This window comes from Vidua chalybeata, chromosome 6 (assembly GCF_026979565.1).
Source record: "Vidua chalybeata isolate OUT-0048 chromosome 6, bVidCha1 merged haplotype, whole genome shotgun sequence".
Classification (NCBI taxonomy): domain Eukaryota; kingdom Metazoa; phylum Chordata; class Aves; order Passeriformes; family Viduidae; genus Vidua; species Vidua chalybeata.
This window is the reverse complement of record NC_071535.1, coordinates 53,205,146-53,223,830: the sequence shown is the minus strand read 5'-3', so window position 1 is coordinate 53,223,830 and position 18,685 is coordinate 53,205,146. Positions and strand designations below refer to the sequence as shown.

The 18,685-nt window shown below is 39.8% G+C and overlaps 1 protein-coding gene across 2 annotated transcripts in view; it reads left to right on the top strand.

Moving 5' to 3' along the window:
• The window catches only part of NELL1 (neural EGFL like 1), a 291,050-nt gene that overhangs the window by 27,413 nt on the left and 244,952 nt on the right, over positions 1-18,685 (top strand). For both annotated transcript variants that reach the window (XM_053944628.1, XM_053944627.1), the window contains exon 4: positions 11,088-11,258. In XM_053944628.1, the coding sequence (XP_053800603.1) occupies positions 11,088-11,258 (171 nt within the window). The remainder of the gene's footprint in view (positions 1-11,087; positions 11,259-18,685) is intronic.

Below are 18,685 nucleotides of genomic sequence, written 5' to 3'. Positions count from 1 at the left end.
CCTAAGGTAGTAAGGCATAGAATGCCTGGTTTAAATTTCATTTCTCTAGTAAGTTTTAGCAGGTTTTTATTTTCCAATAGAATGGAGCTCTTAAACTGAAGATAGTAAAATACGATTAATGCAATTTTTCTTGAAGTCAGTAATTTAGATATACTATTTTGTTATTTTAAATGGATATTTCATAGCAATTAGAGATTTGCTGTTAATTTATATCATCCTTTGATGGACAGGACAATGATAACAATGTATCTTTGTTAACATTTTGTTGAATTAGTTTAATGATGATAAAGGCTTTGTTTTCATGCTTCAAATGTATTAAAGTAAATCTTGGAAAATCGAAATCTTAATGCAGAGAAATTCTAATTGGAGAGTCTGATCGTTTGTGCAGTCTGTGTGTATAGTTATGTGGAATATAGTGGTAAATCTGAAGACTGTTTTCTTTCCTAAATTGGAGATAATAAAAAATAATATAGGATGGACAGACATGTTACCTGGGGACGCAGAAGTTGGAAACTGTTTTCTTGATCAGCGAATTATGCTAGCCAGTTCTTCCTAGATGAGCTTTGTGAGCTATTTTGCTCACAAACTTCGACTCTTTAGACCACCAGAACACTTAGAAGAGGCCATCAAGATATTTAAAATGCCACCCACAATGAATTCCTCATTTCAACAGTGATTTAATACAGTTTCACCTGAAGCTGTGTCTGCCTGCTCCTTAGCTGCTTTGGCCTTGCATGGTCCAGAGCCCAAGAACATAAATTAGATGGAGTCAGCATTGCCTTTCAGCTGTTTAATCTCTGGGTTTGAGATATGTTGATGGTTCTTCTCCACCACTGGCCAAGATTAGCATCTGGAGAAATATGTCAAGGATGTTCAGGTACCCATATGTCATCCTTTCTGAAGTATGTTTCATAATCAGAGATCTCACCATGATAGAACAAAGGACTGAGTCATAAGATGATTGTTTCCAAGAATTTCTTACAGAAAGCATTAAAGACTTTTTTCCTAAATTTTTCCTTTTTTTTTTTTTTTTTTTTTTTTTTTTTTTTTTTTTTTTTTTTTTTAATATGCTTTTAACCTGTGTCTAGGACCTGAACTTTAGAAACTTGATGCCATGCCAAATATCTGGAAATCTGTAAGCTGATTGTACTGCTATAGTGAAACAGATTTACTGAGTCCAAAATCTGCCCCTTCACTATGTAGCAGCAAGCTGTGTTGATATAAATATTCAGGAGGATTCTGATAAATGTGTCAGGCTCATAGTGAGACTTTTACTCCTTGCAGGTCAGTTTTGGGTGGGGAGGTAAAATAGGCATGAGACTCCAGTCCATTGTTGGATACTTCCCCCAGGTGACACCGTGAATGCCTCCTGAGGCTGTTGAGGAGCAGATAGAAAGCTGTATGTTCACAAATAACAGCTGGAAGGCTACCAGGCTATTATATGTTTAATTAAAACCACAAAGGAGTAATAAGCTAGTTAAATTATTCACTGAAACCTAGCTGATGAAAAGAAGCCTCTGCAAGTGACTTCTGACCCTAGTAGTAAACCTGAAAAATTAGATTTACTCCCTGCTATGTTTTTTAGATTATTCTCTGCAAGATGGGTGTATGCATATTGGATTCCAAGATGCCCAGGATTCAGAAAGGCAAGGAAAAACTCTGCAGATGTATCTATTAACTTTTTTCTTTTAGGGTAAAGGGCACATCTTTATGAATATTGATATGTTGAATTGGTAAACTGGAAAGCTGTAAAGAGAATAGCGGAAGATTGAGCCTTACTTCCACCCCTCTGAATGAGTTGATGTGAAATATGTGAGGCATTTACATGTTTTTTTTTCCTTTTCAAAAGGTCTTTAGAGATGCAAATGCAAATAGAATTGTGCTCACCTGCTTCTGGTCTTGGGGTTAAAGTATGCAAAAGGGTAAAGTGAAGAAGAACTGTTATATAAATCTTCCACTGATTTAAGCATTGTGAGAGAGGAGTTACTACTGGAGGAGTTACCTTCCATCCTGTGGCTTCCTGCTGCGAGCAGGTGTTTTATGTACACTAGACTGACAATTGTTGTGTCTCTGAAGCATTAACATGCTGCTCATAACCAGCTGTTGAAACATATCCATTGGACCACATTGGCAATTGGAGGAGAATGGCTGACAGTTTGAAACTCTTTAAACCTGAATTTGGACAGTGCAGAAATGTTATGGTCAGCCAGGAGCAGGATGTGTGGGTCCCCCAGGAGTCTGCTCCAACATGCTGAGTTATTCTGTTTGATTGTTTTATGACCCTCTGATACAGGCAAAGAACCAGAATGTCTCAAACTTACTCTAAATGCAACTTTCTGAAAACTGACTGCTGAATTTAGGCTGCTTGTTTGGAATGTTAACTCCCCTAGTTAATAAGACAGATGTCTGCAACATGTTATTAATGTTCATTTGTGTGGTTGACAGTAGTCTGGTGACGTGTCTGGATTTTTGGTTTTTATTTGCAGTTTTGTAGTGATGCCTGTGTGCTCTGTTTGCTCCAGGCAATGTTTCCAGAAAGGGAGGGGGTGCAGTGCCTGCCCTGATGGTTGCTGGCTGTGGAAAGCTGCCAGAGCTCATGGCAGTGGGGCAGGGAAGGTGGAGGCTGCCTGGGACTGAGGACATACGGACGGAGCAGACATGGACTGGACCTTGAGAGAGGGCAAAGGAAAAGATTTTCCTTTTTTTTTTTTCTCCGGAGAATCCAGGAGAAATGTGTTTGTTGTCTGTTACCCAGTGTGCAACAAGTCAATAATTACACACTTGAGAGAGATATCAGTTATTTATTTCAGATCTGCACAAGCCTGGGCGCTTGGTGGTTTCACACAAACCAAGCACACCAACAGGACTCCCCACACCGTTATTTGTACACAGAAGTCCAGAGTTGGTAACTTTCCAAGTACAGCCCTGGTACTTGTTAGTAGTTACTACTGGTTAGTAGTTTCCATGCAAGTTTTGTAATCTCAGCTAACTTCTGTGCATGCCCGAGGGAAGGGTCTTCACCTGGACAGGTGGCTTTTTGACCTCTGGGTGTGATTTTTTTATCTTATAATGGAGATAGTTCAGCTAAGGGATGCATGGACCTTGAGTTTTCTGCCAAGTTGGCAGTGAATAAATAGGCATACAAGGACACAGTGATTTACTACATCCTTATAGTTTATTAGGCTGGCCTTCACTAAGGGATAGTAATTGTTCCACTGATTAAGTGTCCTTTCTTGCTGATTAGAAAAGTCTTAATAAGCCAGCTTAAAGTGTCTCAAGAATACTGACCAGTCCAGACCTAAGATGATTTTGGCATATTCCATGTTTTGCAACATGTAGATTTTGTCATAATGTAAGAAATCACTGAAAAGCTGCTGAATTTGAGAGATTAGAGGGAAGAACCTTTCTTCTAAGGACACTGCAATTAGGGTAATTTGTTTTCAAATACTTGTCAGCTGAGCAGTTTTACTCAGGTGGCAGACCTCATTAGTTTAAAAAGCTGTTATCCTCTTGTTTTATTAAAATCTGGCATTTAGAGACTGTAAATTTGGAGATCCCCTGAGCTGAGCTGTTGCTGTAGTGATGAGCATGAGGCAGGGAGGGACTGGACCGGGGCTCTGCTTTCGTTACAACTTTGCTGGAGTCTGTTCACACTGGCAGCTCTAGGCTTCTGCATACCCACAGAGATCCCTGGGTTAATGCCAGCTCAGAGTCCCAGGTTAGCCTTAGAAAGTAGCCAGCCCCCATTCAGGAAGTCCTCAGATAGCAATGCTTTGTGAATTGCACTGTGGAAACAAACCTTTGGCCAAGGGCTGAGGGTGACGAGCCCTGTAACGATGGCTGCAGGATGTGAGTGTACAAGGTGACTTGGTATTGGAGTGGTGATATGTAAAGGAGTGAAGATTTTTTTTTGTCAGGTTACTTCTCAGTAAAGTTAAGACAGTGTTTAGTGTATGTTCTTTTGTTGTTTTTGTGTGGGTTTGCTGGGGTTTTTTTTGAGACAGATTTAAGGAGTGATAACTTCAGCTTACTCCAGCCAGACTCTTTTCTGTCCTGCTGGCTGTGCTAGCGCTGAAGCCTGCTAACACGCTGTTCTATTTTTAGGTGCAGTGTGGTACTTCCTACTTGGTTTAGTAGGACTAGGAGAGAAACCAGGCTTTTTTTTTCAGATAGTAGGCTGGTTGCAGTCACGGTGAAGGTAGGTTTTTAGACAAATAAAATGAAAACAAAAATGGTGAAGGTCAATCCTTACAACACATGCCATGGAAATATGTAGCTGCTTTGTACCAGCTCTGACTCCAGCTGTCTTTTGCCTGGCAGGCAGATGTTGAGGTTACTTTTTTCTTTATATGATCAAAGAGGAAAGTAAATTTGTATTAGGATGACCTCTGCCTAGTTGCAGGTATACAAACACATCATAAATGCTTTATGCCTTGCAGCTTGCATGCCCAGCTGCCATGTATAAGATGGGTAGAACAGAAGACAAAATGTTAATAAATATTCAGTACTAATAGAAGGTGTCAGTGTGGGAGTGTTTACTGTTAAATGTTTCAAGCTAAGCTGGTAGAACACAATTACTGTTGTCCTCTGAATAGAAAAAAAAAGTCATTTAATTGACTGGGTTTAGTTCCTTTTGCTTGAAATGAAAGGATATAAATGTTTGGAAGAACCTTACTTAGGTAGCCAGTAGCATGGTGATGTTGCACTTTCAGGCTTTTACATGAGAGGTTTGAAAGTGTTTAGTATTACATTTTGGCTATATTGGATTTGCTTGCATAGAAGGAATACTTTTTGAATAGAGTAGGTGATGCAATATATGGGATTTGGCTTTTTTGTTTCCCTTTGTGGAAAGTTAATCTGATTTTTGCAACAAATTTAGCACATTTTAGCAACAAATTTCATTGTCACAGGTAATGCTTCCATTCATGACATATTTTGTGCTGCCTGATGTCAGTCTGACTTTGGTGATATCAGTGTGTAATCTCTGCCACAGCAGTGAGTCTTTAATGCTGCATAAGCAACGATCTGCCATGTATGGTTTTGCTGTGCAGCCTCTGGGTCTGTCTTTATTTAAACCAGCTGTAAAAGGTAGCTTTGAATGGTTTGTAATTATGGATGTTAAGGAAGTTTCCCTCTCTTACCATCCAGGGCCACAGTGACAGTTGCAGCACATGAGACTCTCACTGCACCAAACGTGTTCCTCAAGATGCATGTGCAGTGGAGGAGTAGATCTGTGTGCTTGAGCATGTTAAGAGCATTTCTTCAAAATCCAGTGCTTCACAATGCTTAATGCTTCAGAGCTTGGGATCTTTTCCTGTCACTTTATAGTAACTAGGGTACAGGAACAGCGCCCCTGGAAGCCACTGAAATATTTGCCTTGACAGGTGTAACTTGTTCTGGTTTTGCATCCACACAGAGCTGTGGTGACAACTGCAAAGTGAGTGTTTCCTTTCATTTGAAGAGATGCATCTTTTCTTGCAGAGGCACTGCTTTTTCTCCCCATGGCTTCATCGCTGACAGGGGCAGTGCCTTGGGCAGATGCCTGCCAGCTTATCTGCAGCACAGTGCCCAGCGCCCACTCCTGGCCTGATTTGCTTTGCACTGAGGACTGCTAAAACAAGATCTCAGCTGCTTTGATGTCGCTGTCCAGGCTGAGCCACTTGGCACACCCAACATAGTGTGTCTTACTATGCACACAGACTCACTTGGTGGTAAGGAACAGCAAAAGGCCGAAGGATTAATGGCTTGTGATTCATCACAGAATCCCTGTAGATGGAAAATCCTGAGATTTCTGTGATAATGGATGCAGATTTTTTGCCTGTCTCTAAATACATCAAGAAGTGTTTCTACAAAGATGCTAAAGCACAGTCTTGCCTGAAGCCATTTTTATCATGAAATAGCACAATGCTATTGTGAAATGAAAAAGCTATGTGCACAAACAAGTCCAAATATACTGATTTTTTCAGAAGCTTGCAGAATTTACAATTTATAGCTGATGACATCAAAATGACTGATTTCTGGACTCTTCCTGAATTTGCATTGTTATTGAAAAAAATTAAAAACTGTGCCTTGGCCAGACTCACAGATATATTCCAGAAGTTTCTGTGCAGTAACAGTCTCATTTTTACGCCAGTGATTTTTTTTTCCCCCAGCATTTGGGAGGCCCGACATCATAGTGTTGCTGCGGCATGTGCAAGGTGGATGGGGCTTCCATCCTTGAACTCCTGTGGTTTTGTGACCTTCTCCCATACAATGTTAAGCAGATGCACAGTGTTTTGACTAGATGGCAACCCCAAGTTTGTACATATTTGCAGGGATGCCATCTGTGCCTGCTGCTTTGCCCTGGGACATCTGTTCAGTGGCTGTAAGAGCATCTGCTATAAGCGCTGGTGCTGCTCCTTGAAAGAGGCTGTGGGGCTTCATTTGGCACTTGATCAAGGATGATGGAAGTTGTAAAGTCAGAATGATAACTCTGCTTTATTTATATTTGAATGTGATAAGGAGGAAGGTTGCCAGAATTGAATGCAAAAAGTAGTTCTGCATTAGTTCCTAGAGCTCTTACAGGAGCATTTAATCTGCTTACTCAATTGTGGGGTATTTTTGTATTTTAGTGTTTGGTGATAGGTATTGGGTTGGTGAAGATCAGGAAATAAAGTGCTGTGCACCCTAAGGATGTTCTGGAGGACACCAATTCCACAGTTCTTGTTGGGGCCCTGTCTTGGGAACCATAATCTGTGGGCTGTCCTTCCTTTGGCCACTTGCATAATCTAACAGCAGTAAAATCTTTGAATGAAACGTTGTGGTGTTTGCTGCAGGATAAGATCTCTTCTGTGGGTTGAGATGATGAATAGGTGAATATGTTTCTTTAATGCAGATGGTGGATTAAGCCAACTCACCTTATAGAAATACTTTGTCTTTTCTGCTTCAGGTGTTGTCCATGTTCTTATTTAACATTGATGGGGACTTTTCCAGTAATTTTTGGTCATTACATCCACAGCAGGTGTTTCCAACTGAAAGTATACTTTTAGGAGCCTTTCTCTCCTGATCTGGAAGTGAAATGAGTAGTCAAATGTACGGTTTAGTCAGTATGGTGGTGACTAAAAGAAAGGGGGAATAAAAAAAGTCATTAAACGTACCTGTGTCAAGCTTTATCGTCTCCAAGCAATATTTTTGCGTGAGGTATGTAGCAGTTGCAAAAACTTTCAGAAAGAATTGTAAAATATCTTGAATCAGCTGTGGAATAATACTGTCCTTCTGGAAAGCACATTGTATGACCTTGAAATATCCCAACTTTTTTTGATGTGCATAAAATCAGTCTGAATTTAGCGATGTTTTTCTCTTATACATTGGGGTTTGAATGAGAGACTGCAGATAGACCTATAAAAAGCATTTGAATTCTATAATTGTACGAAAGAAGGCAGCAGTAATTTACATACTTAGCAAACAGGGAAATTCTACTAGTGGGAGAATTTCAGCCAAGGCCAAATTGTATTGCTGTTCCATAAACATCAAGCTTTCTTAATACATGTGTTCTGAGAAATTCATCTGTCAAAATACATGTTAACTTCTGATCATGCCTTATTTAAAATATATGGAAGTATAAATTGTTGCTGAGAAATAACAAATAAAACAAGAAACCATCACTCAGTGCTAAAAAGTTGACAAGGAGATTACTGTCTCACACCTTTCTTCCGTGAAAAAGGTCTGGAGGAGGGTAGTAGGGCCCTAACTGTAGGACAGGCTGACACAGGCTGCATGCAGATGTGATGGAGATTCAGATATTGTCACAATACTCAGGGATCTTTCTTGGGCTTTTGGTATGGATTTCATGGCAGCATTGAAAGTTCACACTGAATCATGATACATATATTCAGATGGCCCCAGATGTTACAATCTTTTCAAGAATGCTGATTCATTCCAGTCCTCTGTTTCCTTGTAGTTCCTGTCAAAATACTGGAAAGTACCTTCAAAACACCTGTTAGAGATCAGTCAGTTTTCCTGTCTCTTGTGTTGTAGATGTTGGATGTACTTACCACATCTTGTAGGGTACCTTCTATTAATTTTCCCCCTCCCCATTTTTACCTGTTGTTTTATGATGGATAAAAAAATGTATAATGGCATTTGAAGTTGAAGATGAGATAGCGATTAAAAAAAAAATCCATTTATTTCCTCTGGGTTTACTAATTATTTTCTCACTGGTTGATGATTACTTGCCTGAGTTTGTTTTTCCCCTCATGTGTCTTCCATTCCCCAATTTACAGATTAGAACTCTGAAACAGAGTGGGTACACTTATTTCCAAGAGTGAATGGCCTTTGTGTCGTTGCTTTGGAAGAGGCTTCTTTCCCCTAGAGTCTAATGGAAGGAAGAAAGAAAAGAGAAAGCAGTTTGCATGTGACTTATATTCTGGTAGAGAAAAGACAACTTCTGAACCAAGAACATAGTGAAGTGTTTGTGTAATCAAGGTCTCAGTGTGAATTTCTGCATCTCAAAAAAAATCAACACAAGAGTGTTGGTTTACATTGCCTTTTGTTTTTTAAATACAAGAGAGAGAGATGTGTTGAGGTAACCCAGGTAGTTTCTGCTGTTGGGATTTTGTTGACTGGTGTTCACTGATGTCTCTCTGAGTGTAACTGTTTGTGATTTGCACTTGTTGAAGGGAGGTGAAAAATAGGTGCAGAATTTGTCTGCTGTCACCTTCCTTTTCCTGCCACTGAAGAGCTAAAACATGGTGTTTAATACAGTCCCGTGGCACTTACTGCATTGCATGCACATATATAAAAATGTTAGCACTAGCTATTACCTGAAATTTTAAGTAATCTGTTCTGTACTATATAAATTAGTCAGGAGATTGGCAACAAGCTCGATGCCTAAGCAACAAGCTGTTCTCAGTCCTGAGGTAACTATTGACACTAAAGCTTGTCAGGTGAGAAGCTTTGCAATTCCCTATGCTGTACAAATAATAGAGCTCAGATGTGATTAAGTGCAATATCTGAATGACCTTTCCAGGGCTGCACTGTTGCCTTTACATTAACAAAGAAATCATTGTGTGGTGAGTGATCAGCTCTGTGGCTATTGGAGATTATGAAGAATAACCTCAGGAAGCAATTTGCTTCCTGCAACAGGAGATTGTCTTGTTTTTGGACTCTTAAGCCTCTATGATCAACCATATATCTATATGTATATACATACAAATTCTTTGTATGTGAATATTATGTACTTCTCCGTATTTTTTTTTTTCAGTTTTCTGTCTTGCTTCCTTTTGTGCTGTGAGAGCAGATGGAAATTACAAAATGTTTAAGTATGACATCACTGACAGTACTTGTCCTAGTGCTTTTCTGGCTTGGGAAGACCAGCAGCAGTATCTCAGTTATTGACTATATTGTTACTGAGCATTGAAATAGTATCTTCCCCAGATTTCGTGTGAATGTAATTTAGGTATTTTAATGTGTGTTGCCTGTAGTTTAGTTAATCAACATTCTGCTCTACTATTTAGAAAATCCCTCTTTCTCTGCTCTCCTTGTGCCAGTTCCTTCACAACACCAGCCTTTTTTCCCACTCTGTACTACATGTATTCTGTTGTGTTTTTATTCAGCTTTGGTTTTACCTTTACCTCCTTGCATGTTTTACTTTGTCGCTTGAGTCTTTGATTCATGTGACCCAATAATGCTTTTATGTTGCATGAAAAATACGATGACAAGGAGCTGGCAGGATGGAGGAGGGCTTGAATTTCACATCTGGTGAAGACTTACTGTCTTTGTGTTCCCCTTCCCAGCCTGTTGTGATGTCTTGCACATGTTTCCAGCTAGTGTTTTATCACCTAAGTTTCCTCCCAAGGAACTCTGTTTTCCAGTTATGTTGGAAACCCTCAGCTTCATTGATAAGATCTAATCTTGAAGAGGTGCTTGAAGTAATGCTTGTGCACACGGGCTATTAGGGCCTGTGTATTGCCAAGCAGTGTAAAAGGCCTATTGGAAAATGAAAATTGGCACTCCAATATTTATTGGTTTGTGTTGCATTTATTTTTTGGAAGTGGATTTCATTACTGTAATTTTTCCCACCCTACCCCACATCAGCACCTATCTCTCAAATGCCATGTTAAATTAGTGTTGGCCAATAGGGAAAAAGAAAACACTGTGGAGGTAGATGGGGCAAAGGACTATCTGGACAATCTAACATCTTTACTGTCTTGTAGAGCTATTTCTACTATGAAGGGAGGTGTTCATCACCTGTTTCTATATACACAGCTTCATTTTAGCAGGAAAAAGATTCGATACAATGCAAATGCTTGGTGAGGTCCAAGAGAAGACTTCACTATTTATACTGTCAGTATGCCCTGGGAGGGCTAAATTCATCCTAGAGAAAGAACTGGCTCCCCCTGCACCCCTGTGAGACCAGTTAATGGGCCCACTTCATTAGCTCTCCTGTGAGTCTGACAGCTTTATGAAGGTTTTGATTGTTGGATGGTTTATGCCACATGTGGAGACACCTAATCCAGCCAGGAGGTTTTGTCCTTTCCTTGTAAAGCTGAACAATCATGGCAGTAACAATAAAAGTCAGAAAATGAGTTAAGCACAATTGTATGTAGGGGTGTCCTAAAAATAAAAATAAACAGCTGTGTTTTTTTAACTGGATTTGCAAGTAGTAAATACAAATTTAATGATTACCTGGTGGTTTCTTACCTTAATGGCTTTTTATTTGCTTGTGGTTGTGATACATGTACTGTTCCTTATTTTTCAATTTCTTACAAAGCCTGCAATCATACAAAATATTTTGGTGAAAAGAGTAAGGCTTGGTGTCTTGTAGTTTTTTATGGGTGAAAAGAGGACTTCAGTTTCCTCGGCTAACAGGTGGTACTTTGAGCTGTTTTCATGTAATTAGTATTGCTGGTTGTGTACTGCTCTCTGAATGTATAGCCTTGTCTCTCTGCTTCTTTAAAAAAAACTTAATTAGTAGCTAATCCATGCTGAGTAACCTCTTTAGATTGTGGTGTTTGTTTATAGAAGACTTACCAGTTAAGAAGAAAGTGACAGTCTCTTTCAGACAGTATGTCCACATGTGGAACTGAATCTTCATGTTTTCAATGCAGCTATTTTGAACTGGAGAGCAGCGGCCTGCGGGATGAGATCAGGTATCACTACAGGTTTAATGGGAAGACGAGAACAGAGGTGTTCCCCTACCGCCTGGCAGATGGACAGTGGCACAGGATTTCTGTGTCACTTAGTGCATCCCATCTTCTGCTCCATGTGGACTGCAACAGGTAAGCAAACATGTTCTGTAATCTGTATTTCTTTCAAAAATATTCTCTAGTTATGGAAATAAAATTGGAAAAGGAGATTTTTTTCCCCTATAAATATCTCATTCAAGAAGCATGCTAAACTGCCATGGGATAAGAAAAGGAAAACAAAGTATTAACATGGAACAATTCATTGTGATTATGAACAAATGTGGAAAAGGTTGATTGCTGATGGGGGAGTATTAAATGCATTTCTGTAGTTTAGACAGTAGCTGAGCAGTTATGCTTGCCAGTGATTTCATTTAAGTGTGATGGATGGGCGTGCAGTCTGTTCTGTTGTGAGCTGCTTCACTCAACATACCTGAGAACCTGAAGAATCGATAGATGCATCAGAGACACTTCAATTTTATTTTGCGTAATCAGACAATGTAGTTTTTACTTATTTTTCCATGTGCTGCCCCATTTGGAAACTTCTGAGAAACCTGGAAGCTTCTTTTTGCATGACTGGAACCAGTGTTTTTTTCTTTTCTGAAGGGTATTCTGTCTTTTCCATTAGAAGTTGTGAAGGCTGTGAGATGGCATATTGCCAGGATTTCAGGGAATGAAAATCAGCAAACCTAGAATCTCTCTTGCCTTTGGACTTGATCTCACAATGTATTGCAGACTTCAGACTTAGCAGCTGATGAGGAAGAAATTCAGAGAGCTTGAAATTGGGACTTTCATAATAGTCTTTATGAATGAGGAAAACAAACCATTACTTTTGTATCTTATTGCACTGAAATGAATGGAAAAAATATCTTTCATGCTCAGTGAGAGGATCAATATATGCATTTTGGGATCGTGGCACTTAAATGGATTGGGTGATGATAGCAGATATTTTTTTGGAAGTCTTCATTTTGTTCAGACAGGCAGAATAAAGCTATATGAGTGTTACAGGAGTTAAAGGAACATTTGAAAAAGTTTGAATTTTGACCCAAGTAATTATGAGATATTGTTTTGAGAGGAAAGTTACAACCATTTTCTGCAACTCCATTAACTTCTGAAAAATCTAATCTGAAGGAATGTTGCTTATTGGACCTTATTTGGACCTTAGAAGCAATTAAATGCTGAGAGTAATTTTAAGTTAATTGAGGCATGACATCTACAGTTTGCAAAGATTCTCTTAATTTCAGTAATTTGATTTATTTACGTTCCCATTATTTATCTGTTATACTACTTCTTTGTTTTCAACAGAATGCTTTTTTCTTTGTTTAATGACATACTGGGTTTTGAGACAGGTTCTTTGTTATCTATTTTGATTTTTTTCTTTATGTTGCAAATAATGTTTTGAGAAGACCCTTTTTAGCAGATTGTTTCGCTGGCTGCTTTTTTGTACAGCATTTAAAATGAAGACAACACAAAATGACTGTCTGGTGCAGAATTCTTTCCTGGGACAGGAGAACTGCACAGAGACATAGTTGAGACCTGATTTTCTTTACAGTAACAAGCAGAAATAGATAAATACAATTATGGAATGAGCTATGCTGTCATATGTGGTGACAAATATGTCCAGCCATCTCTGTCAGGTAGCCCTAAACAGGGCCGATCCATCTAACCATGTCCCTTAAGGTGGTACACCCTAAGGTTGCTTCCAGCATAAATCTGTACCGAGATGTCTGTATTTGGCTGTGTATTGTGGTGTTTTATGACAGCTCCTGTGGAAGAGTAATGGAAATACTTCTGAAAGCATGACTTGAGGACAGATCATAGTAGAAGTTTAAATGAGATGGGGAAAAAATAAAGGAAGTCTAAGTTCCTGAGTCAGCTATAGCACCACTGTTCAGTTAATTAGAGAATTTTGTGAATGATGGTGTTACTTTGATAAAATTTTAACCCTTTATATCTTTACACTCAGAAAATGAGTCAACATCTTGCTTATCATAGCATTTTCTTATGACAGTGCAATAAATGTCGAAGCTTTGAAAATGAAGACCAAGTCAATGAGGAGTACTTCTGAGCACTACTGAAAACCCTAAGCCTTCTTCATGTTAGTGTTAGGGAAGCTGCAGCTGAAAGTGTGAGCAGAGTCCAGTGTGAAGAGCTGTGGATTTACATGTAAATGTCACTATTTTAGGCTGGTGTGGTGTCTGGCTCTCGGCAGAGTTCAGGATGCCCAATGAGAGGTGATGCTTCTGCAGACTTGAATGAACAAGAGGAAACAGGATATGAGTGCAGTCAGTATATTCACCTGTCCCACCTCCTGCAGAGGTTTGGTGTCATCAGAACAAGAATTTAGCTTCCTAAATTAGTGTACCTATGTAGTTAAAGTTCTCAGCTTTTTGTTTTCTGTGTTTGCCAGCAAAACAAAAAGGGAAAAGAAAAAAAAAATTGACTGCCAAAATTAATGCCTTGAATTTCTACTGCATTTCTTTAGGGGCTGGCAGCATGGCTTCCTTACAGACATGCCTGAATTTGCATAAATGCATTATTCTTTTGTTTAGGACTGTGGTAATGTGTTACATATTTGGAAGGCTATTGTGAGCAAACAATTTGTGAATGCAGTGTTACTAAAGTTAATCTGTACCTGAGAGTGCATTGCAAGTGTTTGCATTGGGAAAAATATCCAGTCACAACCTAGTTTTGCTACAGGATTCATACTGTGATACTCTGGCCTCCAAGAACTGCAGTTGATCAGAAAGCATTGGAGAAGAAGCTTTTAATTTGTAAATAGATAGTCAAATCTACATTTTCTCTTCCCAGCCCAATCACCCACATTACTCTGATTTGTAAAATTGCTTTGACATTTGTACTTGATTATCTTTTGGATTCAGTTCAAAGTCAGCTTTGTTTTTCAGGCCTGGGTAGGCTAGAGAAAAATACTTGGGAAATAGCAAAGACCTGTAGTGCTTTAAAGCATTACCTTTAAAGCAGTGTAATTGTGTCTGTTCTAATGAGATGTCATATGGAGGGGGAAGCATATGTATCAAAGGAGATTTATTTGCCCAAGTACAGGGCCTTTTGAAATCAGCTCCTGCTGCATCTTGCTGGCTGCTTTTACTGCTCCTTCAAGAACATGGAGTGGGAATTGTAGCTGAGTTTGATATTAGAGCTTGGAGCTTCTGACTCAGGAATCAGAATGATTTGGGTTAGAAGGACCTTTAAAAATGATCTTGTTCCAATCCCCTGCCGTGGGCAGGGACTCCTTCCAGTGTCCCAGATTGCTCCAAGCCCTGTCCAACCTGGCCTTGAACACTTCCAGGGATGGGGCAGCTACAGCTTCTCTGGGCAGTCTGTGCCAGGGCCTCACCACCCTCACAGGGAAGAATTTCTTTCTATTTATCTAATCTAAACCCACTTCACTTTGATTTGAAGCTGTTTCCCCTTGCCCTATCACTTTGTCTCCTTGTCCAAAGTCCCTCTCCAGTTCTCTTGTGGCCCCTTTAGGTACTGGAGGGTGCTAGAAGGTCATCTGAGCAAGGAGCTTTCCCAAGGCTGAACAGCCCCAAATTTCTCAGCCCATCTTCATGGGACAGAAAAAAGATACCTTGAAGTCTGGACTGGAAACCTGTTGAATGTCACTGGACTCTCCTCACTGACTTGAAGAGCTCTCGTGCTAGACAGTAACCTCTAGCCAGGGATGTGTTTCAGAAAACTGACGTGAGAAGCCATGGGTGCCCTCGCTAACATGCTTTTAACATTCTAGTAAGGTTCTGAAGGCTTAGAAAAATGAAAAGACAGCATTAATTATAAATGTACTACTGATGCACAAGTAAAACCTGTGCTCAGAGTGACACGGAAATTAGCTTCCCTGCTTTTGGTAGGATCTCTGCCTCCCTGCTCTAGGCAAAAAGGGGTTGTCAGGGATTTTCTGGTTTAGATTCAGCTAGAGCAACTGCATCGTTGTCCTTAAATAATCAGTAGTACTAATCAAGGCTGACAAGTCCTACAAGATCTGATGTTTGTCTTTTCTGGGAATTAGTTTCAGCTGTAGAGTCTGTATTGTTTCCCATGGCACCTGGCTGTCCACTGGGATGCTTGTGCCCTATGACAGTAACAGCACAGAAATATGTTGCATTTAATGGTGTTGAGAAGAGTGAGGGAATAGCATGGAGCCTACAATTTAGGAGGTGGCAGGTACTGTATCAAAATGTATTTATTGAAAATCTGTTTGCAAAATAGAAATTCCAAGTTGTTCTCAGTGTAGCTGATTAATCTGGAGGGGTAAGCCTGAAAGGTGCTTTATTTATTTATTTATTTATTTATTTATTTATATATTTTTGTTTTATTTATCTTCAGCCATATGGCTACAAAGGTACTCACCTATTCAGACAGTATCCATCTTCCTTTACTTGAACTCTGTGGGCATAGAAGGGAGAGAAAAGTGCTTTGCTGCAAAAATTAATGGTTTTCCACTGAAAATCTGTGCCGGAGTGCCTTTTGCTGTGAATACAGCCTGTAGATGGATACTCTGAGCTGTTTGATGGAGGGGGTTGGTAAGAGCATAAGAGAATAGATTATAAAACTGGAGCAGGCTTGGAAGTAGTCTCCAACTGAAAAAACATGTTGTCTGCTTCTTTTATGTTAGAACAGCGCATTAGGGAATAAAAAATGCATGAGCAGTGAGAACATCTTAATTGGAAAAATAAATAAATTAAAGTAACATCCTCCAAATATGGGAATCCAAGATGTCAGAGTTCTTATAAATTAGATATTCTGGCTGCCAACCTGTGGTTTTCAATTGCTCTAAACAAAGTTCTGTGACTTTAATTAAAGTGTAATAAATTTAAAGAAGGTTAAGGGATGTATTTAAAAGAGGGATTTGCTGCTTTAGTTACTGTAAACACTTTCTCTTGAGAGGGAAAATGGTGTGGTGACAGTGCTATGCAGCTAGGTAATTTAGTCTCACTATTTGAGTATGAGTTTGTGACCCAGATTGCTTCTCTGCTTTCCAAGCTGTAGCAAAAGCTGTCAGAGAAATGGTTACTTGGGTAGAGTGGTGTAATTGTGCATCATGGGTGCACCCAACTTCAGAACTGTGGTATTGTGGACTGGAAGTTAATTGTCACCTACTAGTTTTCCCTTTTTTTGGGCAGAAAGGCTGTAAAATGTTTAGCATGAGGGAGATCTCCAGCCGGCATACCACATCAGCTGCCATCAGTCTCTCTCATTACAGTTACTGCAGTTAACTGCAAGGAAATGTGGAGGATACAGTCAGCATTATTTTCTTTTTAAAGAAGCTTTTAAATAGCTAGGGTTTTTCACTGAATAGCTAATGCATCAGCAGAATGGTAGTATGGGTGCGTGTGACCAAAGACTGAATGATATGTTTTAATCCAGTCCCCAATTACAATGGAAATTTATTTTTTTAATCCCAAAAAAATAATTTGAACTCCTTTGTGTACTGCATTGAGAGAATTATGAGAATGAATGAGTATTTGTGAAAATGTTGAAAAAGTACTGGAGAAAAAAAAAAAGGTAACAACCCATATCTGTGCCTTCCTGTCTTAGACCCTTTGGCTACCCTCAGAAGGCAGAAATCACTTGTACAGGTACCTGGGCACTGAGCTTCAGCAGAGAGGCCTCACAAGCCCCTACTCAGCATGGAATCTGCATCTGCTTTGAGCTCTTTTTGGGAGCTGATCCAGCTGCCGCTGATGTCAGAAGAGGAGCAGAAGTCATTCTCCAGGAGTTTGATCAAGGGTCTTCCATAGGAGCTTGAGGCAGAGTTTTAGGGACTCGTGGAGCTGGAGTTTGGTACCTGTAAAGCCCAACTACTGCTGAATATAGAGTCAATGGTTTTGGACTCCCTCCCCCCAGTCAGAACTGGGGACTTGTGGTGGTTTCTGGTGAATTGTAAATGTTCGTAGACAGGTTGATGGCTTCAACAGGACAGGAATGTTGTGTTAATCTTTACTGTTGCCATCTTGCATTCCTTGTATTTTTATGCTCTGAGTGTGTCAGAGAGGATGGATAACGGCAGAGGGAATGATTAAGACTGGCAAGCCCTCAGACGGTTTAGTAATTTCCAAAAGTGTGTGACTAGGTGTATTATCAAATTCTCAAATATTTGTATACTGGTCCAATATACATGTAGACATTTTTAATGTTAAAAGCAATAAGTCTTTAAATTGGTGTGGTTAGTTACAACAGCAATCTCTGAAAATTTAGCTTGCACAGTTTGAAATGTATTTGGATATTTTTCTATGAGTTTTTTTCAGAAGAAGTCTCCTGTTACTTGATTCTATTTTCCTTTATTTGTTGATGTGGGGGTCATATGGAGAGAGGTGATCACAGTAATTTAAGAGTCAGCCAGATAAAGCAAGTGTTTTGGGTCTTTTCCTTTCAGATTGTAAAAACAATTATCTTGCTCCAGCCAGGCAGATTAACTGAGATCTAAGAAATAAATGAACTCTTCCATTTGAAGTGGTTAGCTTACCTCTGGAGTTCAGAACTACAAGTCACATAGGATAATATTGGAGCTGAATCGAGAAAATGATAGCGTAATTCTAGTTAAATACTTTTGTAAAAACATTAGATCTTTGCCAAAGAGCAGGTGAGAGCCCCTCTGAACTATTCAACAGCAGACTTGAGACCTGAGTCTTCATGTAGCAAATAGGACAGAGCCTTTCCAAAAGATCTAAAACCTCCTGAGTGTGGTGGGACTTGAGAGGGTGATTGAGCAAACTGGGCTGAGACTGCTGACAGCTGTGAAACCAGCCCAGAATTTTATGAAGTGGTTTAATATTTGAGGTGTCTTTCTTTGGCAGTTTAGCACTGTTACCTGGAAGGTAATTATTTTAGGAATCCAGTCTTTACAAAATTCTCAAGTTGGCTGCAGGGAGGTAGAGACTGCTTGATTTTGTTTCTTAATACCCCAAAACCCAACAGTTCTCATTATTTCATGATTTAGTGACAGAAAACTGACAGCACTCTTAAGGGCAGTGGTGCAGAATCAGTCGCATTTGTTCCTTGGGTGCGAGGAGCTGGAGGCATTTGGGGTGCTCAGAGATCAGAGGTGTCAAGGCTTAGAAACACCGAGGGAGGCTCTGGGGCAGTGGCACAGGTCTTGCTACAGCAGTGGTGTGTGAACAGGACCAGCCAGGCCTCTGTGGTGTTTGGCTGGCCCTGAAGCACGTAGGGGGGTCAGGGAGGCTCAGTGCTGAGCATGGGGACAGCAGAGGTCCTGGTTCAGTGCTGTGGGTGTGAGCTGCTTGGCCAACGTGCCAACGGCAAAGGCAGTCCAGTCTCATGCTTCAGAAGGTGAGATGCTTCTGTGAGTTGAGGAATACTCCATTTCTGCACAGGTAAGTGTTTAGTGAGCTGGTTGGTGTAGATCTTGGTGGTGTGGGTTTTTTTTTAAATAGGAAAAAAATTCAGATATTAGCATCTGCTTCCACTTTAAATATTTTAATGATATGAAGAATCCTTGTTGTGATCTGTCTTACCAGTAGAAGGATACATCGAAGAAGCAG